The following is a 10,211-nucleotide window of genomic DNA, read 5'->3' as shown; positions in this document are numbered from 1 at the left end:
CGGCTCTGTGTGTGACAGGGTGCGGCACCCCAACCCCCCCACCCCACGGGCCCTGCTCTGTGTGTGATGGAGAGGAGCCATAACCTCCCCATTGGCCCTGCCCTGAGTGTGACAGGGTGCAGCACCCCAACCCCCTGATCCGCCCTGCTCTGTGGACAGGGGGCTAGGGGTGGCATCGCAACCTCCCGATCCGCCCTGCTCTGTGCATGACAGGGGGCAGTGCCCAACCCCCTGATTGGCCCTGCTCTGTGCGTGACAGGGGGTGGCGCCGCAACCTCCCCATCGACCCTGCCTTGAGTGTGACAGGGGGCGGTGCCCCAACCCCCCAATCGGCCCTACCCTGAGCGTGACTGAGGGTGGCATCGCAACCTCCCGATCCGCCCTGCTCTGTGCATGACAGGGGGCGGCGCCCAACTCCCCAATCAGCCCTGCTCTGAGCCCAACCAGGGGCTGCACCTAGGGATTGGGCCTGCCCTCTGCCACCCGGGAGCAGGCCTAAGCCAGCAGGTCATTATCTCCTGAGGGGTCCCAGACTGCGAGAGGGCACAGGACGGGCTGAGGGACCCCCTCTCCCCCCAGAGTGCACAAATTTTTGTGCACCAGGCCTCTAGTAATAGAATAAAATACTACTAAAGTGCTAAGTGTTGGTTATGGTTTGATTGATTTTCATTATAAAACAAATTCCAGAATATGATGATAGCTTTCTTCTTTAACCACTATTTAGAAAATAAAAGAACTCTTCAGCTTATTCTTCTAAAAAGTGAAGTCATGTAATGTCAAATGATATTTTAGTCACTTGATATTTTAAAAACAAAAGCTGTATATCGAGAGTTTTTCACCTTTGTTGTTCCACTATGACATTAAAATTATACTATACCTAAGGTGTGAACAAAATAGTATTAGAAGCAAGCTTTATTTCAAACTTTTAGTAAGCTTGAATTTAAAGTCCACAGTTAGAATGCTCATATCTTTAAAATTTTCACACATAAAGTGTATATAAGAAATTCATAATAAACATCATTCTGTGCAAATTTTTGAAAAAGACACAACTGACCACTACATAATATGTATTATAGAGTACCAATTACATTTTTTAAATTGCATATAGAAATGTCTGTGTACAGGTTAGAAACAAGTTATTCATTGCTATGTTTCAGTGAAGCAGCTGGTTAAATTATCGCCTTCCATATCTTTGCACTTGGATTTGTTTTTATCTAAATAGAAATGTAATTTATAAAATATTAGATAAAATTGTTAAATTTTGGAAATGCATTGGTATAAATTAGCCTGCTTGAAAGTAGAAAAGAGAAGAAAATAGGAAGACTTTTACCCTTAGGGCCAATAAATGAGAGCAAAAGCAAAGTTCTATTTCCTAACACATATAAAGTTAATGTAAACTAACAAAGTACATTTAGCTCTTGCCCTGAAGCTTTTAGCAACTTGTACTGTGAATTTTCATGCAACCAAATGTAGTGATTATCTCCATTTTCAAGAGCTTGGGGGGTAGGTAAATGGCAATGGACTGTTTAGAAAAGCTATATTGCACTGGTTTGGAGACTAAGGTCAGGATGAGACCTCTAATGAAGGGAAAAGCAACAAGATTTACTGCTAAGAAGTAGAAACCCTACACTGGCCTCTAGATTTATGTACCTTAAATATAACTGACCATTGGTTCTAATCACTAGCCCACAGAGTAAAAATGAACACATATAGAACAAAGCAGAATAATGTTGTGAGAGATTACACTGAAACAGAAAATATCTCTATTTAATCCACTTTTGTCATAGACTCCTGAAAGGAACACTAAATGAGATGCTATAATGATGCAAACCACAGAAAACAACTCCTAACCAATCCCCTCTCAGATGTGGCTACAGAGAAAAACATGAATGGGAAACTTCCCAAGAGAAATCAATTCAATCCTCCACTTCTAGGCTAGGAGTCCTCGACCAAGGCAAACTTCACTATTTTATATGCTACATATTCCACATGGATTCCTTTTTCTAGTATTTTCAAAATCAGATTTTTTAAAGTACTGTCTTTTATTGGAGCATTGCATGTCAACTGTGTGTTAGCTGGCTCATTTATAATTTTGTCGTAAGTTGTTTCATGATGAAGAGCTTCACTCAGGCAGCACCGCTAGGAATTCAGAGCACCCAAATAATCTGGAATTGGTATTGAGTGCAATAACTAGATGGATCTTGAATAGAAAATGAAACAATACAGAGAGTAGTGGAGCTAAATAGTAGGTAGAAAAAGACGTAAAGACATCATCTAAATTCTAAAGCCAACAGTGCATGAATAGGGTACATAAAGTAGCATATTTGAAAGATGTGTACAAACAAGTTTTTAAAAAACTAAAGCAGAAAGAAAGCACAAGAACACAACAATTTCATGAGGTAAAACGGTTATATTTAGAAAGCTTACCAGACAAGTTTTATTGTCACAGCATGGTCCATTGCCACATTCTGCAGATGGAATGAATGTACAAGTTTCAGCATTACAGCATTTTTTAAAATCACATTCCTAAAAGCAAATACAATCAAATTAAATAATTAGAATTTGCCATCAAATAGATAATTTTATTTGTCAAAATAAACTGTTTGTCTCTAAGTTAAATACAATTACAGTATAATTTTTACTTCTGTATTTACTAGTATTTATAGCACTGCTTCATTTGAAATTATGATATTTTCAATATAGAAAACAATGGTAATAAATTATGCATAATTACACGCTCAAGAAATTGAACTTTTACTTATTTTATGCAATTAATTTCAATCCCCTTTGGTTTTGTAAACATATACAAAAAATTATTTTATACAATTATTTTTCAATCCCCTTTGGTTTTGTAAACATATACATATACAATGAATTTCTACATTTATATTTTTTTATCAAATACATTATAAGTACATTTCCATATCAAGGTTCTCAGGAAATAATTTTAGAAATGTATAGCAAGTTATGATTGTGACAAAATAGAGGTTTCTAAATTATAATATTTTGGTATTATAAGAAACGTTTCAGAGAAAATTATTTTCATTATTTGCTAAGCTCCAAATGGAAGAAAATCTTACCTATGGGCCTGGAGAACATAATACTAAGTGAAATATGACAGTGCGAGAAAGACAAATACCATATAATTTCACTCATATGTGAAAGTAAATGAACAAGCCGAGCTACTAAGCAAAATAGAAACACATTCATAGGTAGAGAGCAGGCATTCACCTCTGGTGTGATGGGGTGGTTGGAGTGGTCAGGGATTTTGGTTGGGAGTCGAGTGATTGAGCAGAAAAGAAAAAAAAAATAGAGAAAGATAGAGAAGGCAGTAATAAGAGGGAAGTTATGTCAGTAAAGGCCTATCTCAAGAAACAAGTGACATCTCAATTAAATAACTTAGCATTCCATCTTAAAGAACTAGAAAAAGGGCCCTGTCTGAGTTTCTCAGATGGTCCCAGTGTTTCCAGATACAATAAGGTTGCAGGTTTGATCCCTAGTGGTGGCACATACAAGAATCAACCTATAAATGCATACATAAGTGGAACAACAAATCAGTGTTCAAATATACCTATTCAGTTTACAGTCCTCTTTATAAAACAATAAGAGAACCAGTGCCCGAAATCCATGCACTTGGGGTGGGAGTGGAGGGGTCCTCAACCCAGACTGTGAGAGGGCACAGGCCAGGACAAGGGACCCCACTGGTGCATGATCTGGGTCAGGGAGGGATGCAGGAGGTTGGCCAGCTAGGAAGGGACCATGGGACGGATCGAGGGCATGTCCAGCCTGTCTCATTCAGTTCAAATCAGCTGGATCCCAGCAGCAAGATAACCTACCAGTAAGAGTGTCTGCCCCTGGTGGTCAGTGCATGTCATAGAGAGTGGTTGAGCAGCCTTAGCATATCATTAGCATAGTACACTTTGATTGGTTGAATGGCCAACCTGATGACTGGACACTTAGCATATTAGGCTTTTATTATATAGGATGCAAATCAATTGGATGAGAAAACCTCCCAAAAGTTCCATATAAACCAAACGGCCTCTTACAGGGATAAACACCACAAATAGGAGATTGTCCATCTGTAAAAACAAAGAAACAAACAAAAACCAGAAGTAGCCCACTTACTGTTTACCTAAACGACAAGATCACTAGGATCCCTCCCTACAAAACTCGTCTCATGCCAAGAAAACTTAGTTTCCTGGAGAAACAGTGTACATATGAGCCTTCTACAAGCATATATAATAGAAGGCTAATACGCAAATAGACTGAATGGCAAAACAACCGAACAACTGGTAGCTATGATGTGCGCTGACCACCAGGGAGTGTGCACAAAACATGGCAGTCATTGGCCACGGCAAGATGGTGGAGCAGGTGAGCAAGAGCGCCAGACCAAGGCAGGGTGCCAGTCGCTGTCATTGGGGTGAGCCTCTGGTGCTTACTGAATATTCTTTGCTCCCACATGCCATGGTCCCACCTGGCGCTTGCACCTGCTGATGCCAAGCGCCAGCCCTGATCACTGGGTGCCATCAGCGGGTGTGAGCAGCGGCTGCCAGCCCTGATTGTCCCTGAAGGCTTCTCCACCTCCTCCTGCTCCTGAAGGGCAATTGGGGCAGCAGCGGCCACTTGCACACGCTGTCAGCGCTGGCCCACTCACACCCGCTGCTGGAGCTGAACCCAATCTCTTTACACCTTCAGCGGTGCAAGCGGCCCGCACTGTCAGTGCATGGGAGCAGAGGCAGGATCAGGGCTGCTGGCACACAGGGGACCAGGGGCCACAGCAGAAGGGGCTGGGCAGGGGCTTGGAGGATGGTCCGAAACCTGCCCCTGTGCCCACCGCAGCCTTGTGGCCCACAGTTCCTTTCAAGGTGCACAAATTCGTGCACTGGGCCCCTAGTCCTATATAATAAAAGGCTAATATGCAAATAGACCAAACAGCAGAACAACCAGAACAACCGAACAACCAATCGATCGCTATGACATGCACTGACCACCAGGGGCGTGTGCAGAACATGACAGGCATTGGCTGTGGCGGGATGGTGGAGCAGGTGAGCGGGGCACCAGACCAAGTTGGCGCCCCAGTCGCTGTCATTGGGGTGGGCCTCTGTTGGTTACTGAAAATTCTTTGCTCCTGTGTGCTGTAGTCCTGCCCAGCATCCCACCCACAGCCAGTGCCGGAGCTGCCACTTGCACCCGCTGCTGGTACCTGGCAATGGTCCCAATCACTCAGCGCATTCAGCGGGTGCAGGTAGCAGCTGCTGGACCTAATGGCCCCGAAGGGCTTCTCCCTCCCCCCATGCTCCTGAGGGATAATTGGGGCAGCACCCGCCACTAGCTCCCGCAAAGCCCCAATTGCTCTGCGCCATCAGTGGGTGAGAGCAGAGCCAGCACCATCAGCATGTGGGAGCAGTGTCAGTGGGACCCGGGCTTATGGCAGACAGGGGACCAGGGCCACTGTGGGAGGGGCCAGGCAGAGGTGTGGAGGACAGGCCAAGACCTGCCCCTGTGCCCACTGCAGCCTCTCTGCCCACAGTTCCTTTCAAGATGCATGAATTCGTGCACTGGGAATCTAGTTATAAATAAGTTTGCACCATATAAAACAACTTCAAAATATAAAGAATGAATTGAGTAAATTCTAGTGAGAAGTAGGCAAATACAACTGTATCATCGGAGGGATCAATATAATTTCTCAAGTACTGAGAGGTCAGACAATCAAAATTAATAAAAATACAGAGATTTTGAGTCATTCACTTACATTTGTAATGCATTCAAGTTATATGGAATTTTTCCTCTAATAATTAGAGAGCCTTCATCTTTTCTAGAAAATCTCTATCATTCTCAACATCACAATGAATAAGTATATGAAGACAGTCACCACAAAATTCACTGATTATCTTACCAAGCACAATTGAAAACAAATAATAGCAAAAACTAAATACAACGATGATGAATGATGCATTATGATTTATTCAATTCTGTTCAACCAAGTTAATATAAATGAAGATCCCCAGATGCAAGGACTAAAGAGATGAGGAGGTAAACAGCACACATTGTATAACTTTGGGAACCAGTACTCACTTGGGAAGAATTCAGGACATGATTTAGGTGACTATATTGTTGAGGGTGCTAGTTTTTATGATACAGAAAGGTGAGTGTTGCTATTAATGGTTGCACAATGAAGAAAATTGTATTGAATCCATGCTACACTTACCTGTACTTACTCTATACTTAAATTCTTCAAATGTTTCAAATGCAAGGTGAGTCCGTTCTCACATGCCCAATATCTCCATGTCTTAGATGAGTGATGGCGAACCTAAACCTATGACACGCTTGTCAGAGGTGACACGCGAACTCATTTTTTTTGGTTGATTTTTCTTTGTTAAATGGCATTTAAATATATAAAATAAATATCAAAAATATAAGTCTTTGTTTTACTATGGTTGCAAATATCAAAAAATTTCTATATGTGACATGGCACCAGAGTTAAATTAGGGTTTTTCAAAATGCTGACATGCCGAGCTCAAAAGGTTCACCATCACTGTTTTAGATAGTTGATGAAATGGTGTAGCATTTGACAAAAAGCCCTTCCCTTTTGTATCACAATCTTATGAGCAGAAAAACAAGTCTTTAGCTACTCATTAATGATTGACACTAACCTCTGGAGGGCCACAATCACATTGCTCTCCCTTTTCCACAATTCCATTGCCACATTCTGATGCTCTTCCTTGGACAACCACTTTTGAAATGGTTTGATTTTGAAGACATTCAAATTCAGGCTGTGAAACTACACGTTTAAATTCATCTACGCTGCAACTGCTGAACAGCTTTACACCACAGGAACGTCTAAAATTAAATTATATTCTTCAGATATGGAGTAAAATCACTATCAAACTAACTCTCTTCAATATGGCACTACATATTAATTCAGTGCAACTTCAGACAGAGAAAAACAAGAAGGAGAGTGCTTTGATTTTTAATACAAGTCATAGAAAATGTAAGCAATGAGTTCATCTACACTAATAAAAGAGAAACATGCAAATTGGTGTCACTCCGCTACCCTTCCCATTGGCTAATCAGGGCGATATGCAAATTAACTGCCAGCCTAGATGGCGGCCGGCAGCCAGGCAGCTTGAAGCGAACAGGAGGCTTGCTTGCTTCAGTGATGGAGGACTCCAACGTTCCCCGCCTGCCTTGCCGGCCTCTGAGCTTGCAGTTTGAAACATTGTTACAAATATAGAAGCTAAACAAAACCCCAGAAACCTGCTTTCAGCCAGCCAGGATCTCAGAGCTGGAGTTGAAACAGTGTTTTGATTATAGAACCCAAACAAACCAGATACCTGCTTTCAGCAGCCGAGGCCTAAGAGTTGGAGCCAAGCCTCAGAGGTAAAGCTGGCCCAGAATTAAAAAGAAAAAAAGAAAAAAAGGAGCGGTTGGGAGCTTCAGTCACCCCCCAGCCTGAAAACAGCCCTCAGCCCCTCAACCAGACTAGCCAGGCACCCCAGTGGGGACCCCGACCCTGAAGAGTGTGTGACCACCTGCAAACAGCCATCATGCCCTCATCCAGGCTGGCCAGGCACCCCAGTGGGGACCCCCACCCTGAAGGGGGTGTGACCAGCTGCAAACAGCCATCATCCCCTCACCCAGGCTGGCCAGGCACCCCAGTGGGGACCCCCACCCTGAAGGGGGTGTGACCAGCTGCAAACAGCCATCATCCCCTCATCCAGGCTGGCCAGGCACCCCAGTGGGGACCCCCACCCTGAAGGGGGTGTGACCAGCTGCAAACAGCCATCATCCCCTCATCCAGGCTGGCCAGGCACCCCAGTGGGGACCCCCACCCTGAAGGGGGTGTGACCAGCTGCAAACAGCCATCATCCCCTCATCCAGGCTGGCCAGGCACCCCAGTGGGGACCCCCACCCTGAAGGGGGTGTGACCAGCTGCAAACAGCCATCATCCCCTCATCCAGGCTGGCCAGGCACCCCAGTGGGGACCCCCACCCTGAAGGGGGTGTGACCAGCTGCAAACAGCCATCATCCCCTCATCCAGGCTGGCCAGGCACCCCAGTGGGGACCCCCACCCTGAAGGGGGTGTGACCAGCTGCAAACAGCCATCATCCCCTCATCCAGGCTGGCCAGGCACCCCAGTGGGGACCCCCACCCTGAAGGGGGTGTGACCAGCTGCAAACAGCCATCATCCCCTCATCCAGGCTGGCCAGGCACCCCAGTGGGGACCCCCACCCTGAAGGGGGTGTGACCAGCTGCAAACAGCCATCATCCCCTCATCCAGGCTGGCCAGGCACCCCAGTGGGGACCCCCACCCTGAAGGGGGTGTGACCATGGGCCTGCCCTCTGCCACCCGGGAGCAGGCCTAAGCCAGCAGGTCGTTATCTCCCAAGGGGTCCCAGACTGCGAGAGTGCACAGGCCGGGCTGAGGGACCCCCTCTCCCCCCCGAGTGCACAAATTTTTGTGCATCGGGCCTCTAGTTTATATTATAATTTAATATAATAGTATTCTAGTAAGTAGAGGAAGTTAAGTGATTGTTCTTTAGCCTTCTTGTAGTTTACTTTATTTTCCTTATGCCTTCTATATATGTCCTTATAGTCCAAGCCATGTCTCTTGTTTTTCATTGTCATTCCCTTAACCCCTCAATCTCCTCTTAATAGTCTTGCATAGTAGTCCTTTGGTTGATCTCTCCCCTTTCCCCCCACTCTCCCCTGCCTTCCCTCTGAGGTTTGAGGGTCTGATCGATGCTTCTCTGTCTCTAGATCTGTTTTTATTCATCAGTTTATGTTGTTCATTATATTCCACAAATGAGTGACATCACCATGTTCATTTTATTTCCTCCTGCACAGCTACTTACTTCATGCGGGTCTTATTTTGTCAGTGAATTGAACCCACCTGCTGGTATCTTTGGTGTGTTCCAGTTTGGGAAATGTAGAATATGCTTTTGGGTTTTTGTTTGTTTTCCTACTTTATTCTTTATTTTGTCAGACACTTGGAGGACTAAATTACCATCTGACTTCCATCTTCTCCCTTTTCTTAAAACATAGTCCTCCCTAGGTATGGAGCCATCCTCTCTAATTCAAATATTTTCTTCCTTTCTATGACAAGCCCGCAAAGCTACATCTTAGGGCACCTCTTTCACTAGTTTCAACTTCTTTCTAAATGAACTGTCCATGGTTTTAATTCCCATCAATATGCAGATGGCTCACACATTCTAGATCCCTTGTCCTCAGAGATCCTGATCTATATAACTGTGCACTTAACTCTAATAAATGACTCAGCATCCCCAATATAGCATTTAAAACTCCCTCAAGATTTCCCAATTTCTCCTTTCCTAAAACATTTTCCTTTTTCACTAAACATTTGCCTTTTAGTTAAGTTGTGATATCCAAAAATCTACAAATAATTGTTGCCATTTCCATTTCTCTCAATCTTAATAAATTGATGTAATTATGATAATCATCTCCCCAATATTATTATAATATTTTCCCTCTGATGTATTATTCATTCTTTTTTAAGAAAATTTTATTAGCCATACTTTATAAATCAATTTAAAATGTGGTTTGCTACATTGATCATAAAATCCCACCACTCGCATCATGATTACACAATCAGGCTTTTTCCTACATACACCATGTTAGTTACTCCTGGACTTCTTCCCCTGACTGATTGTTCTTTAGCCTCCTTGCAGCTTACTTTATTTTCCTTATGCCTTCTATATATGTCCTTATAGTCCAAGCCATGTCTCTTGTTTTTCATTGTCATTCCCTTAACCCCTCAATCTCCTCTTAATAGTCTGTTGAGTTTCTCAAGCTTGTTGCCATCCAAGTATCACTCGCCTGCCCTCCCTCAATGGTATTCAATAAGTTCTCTAGATGAATAGGTTCATTCCTTCTCTTCAGGTCCCTACAGAATATTTCCTAGGCCACATTACTACTATTAGAAAATTTCCTCTCCTTATGTATTCCCTATCAACCTCCTTCTGGGCACCTATCATTAGATGTTTATATTTTGTTTATTCTATGGCCACTTTTTTCTTTCCTGTTCCTAATGCACTAATCTAATGTAATAAAAGAGAAACATGCAAATTGACCACACCTCTGCTACACCCCAACCCATGCCCACCAGCCAAACAGAGTGACTATATGCAAATTAACCCAACCAAGATGGCCGCAAGAAGCCCGGAGCTGGAGCAAGCAGGAGGCTTGGTTGC

The 10,211-nt window shown here is 43.6% G+C and overlaps 1 protein-coding gene across 1 annotated transcript in view; it reads right to left on the bottom strand.

Annotated features, from left to right (window-relative positions):
• LOC102251637 (disintegrin and metalloproteinase domain-containing protein 18-like) overlaps nt 1-10,211 on the bottom strand; it is a 91,486-nt gene that overhangs the window by 20,983 nt on the left and 60,292 nt on the right. The window contains exons 11-12 of the mRNA XM_014536896.1: nt 6,654-6,840; nt 2,428-2,526 (exon numbers count right to left, since the gene is read on the bottom strand). Coding sequence (XP_014392382.1) covers nt 2,428-2,526; nt 6,654-6,840 — 286 coding nt within the window. The remainder of the gene's footprint in view (nt 1-2,427; nt 2,527-6,653; nt 6,841-10,211) is intronic.

Source organism: Myotis brandtii, unplaced genomic scaffold (assembly GCF_000412655.1).
Source record: "Myotis brandtii unplaced genomic scaffold, ASM41265v1 scaffold103, whole genome shotgun sequence".
Classification (NCBI taxonomy): Eukaryota; Metazoa; Chordata; class Mammalia; order Chiroptera; family Vespertilionidae; genus Myotis; species Myotis brandtii.
The sequence above is the reverse complement of the archived record's forward strand: the minus strand, read 5'-3'. Positions and strand labels throughout refer to the sequence as shown.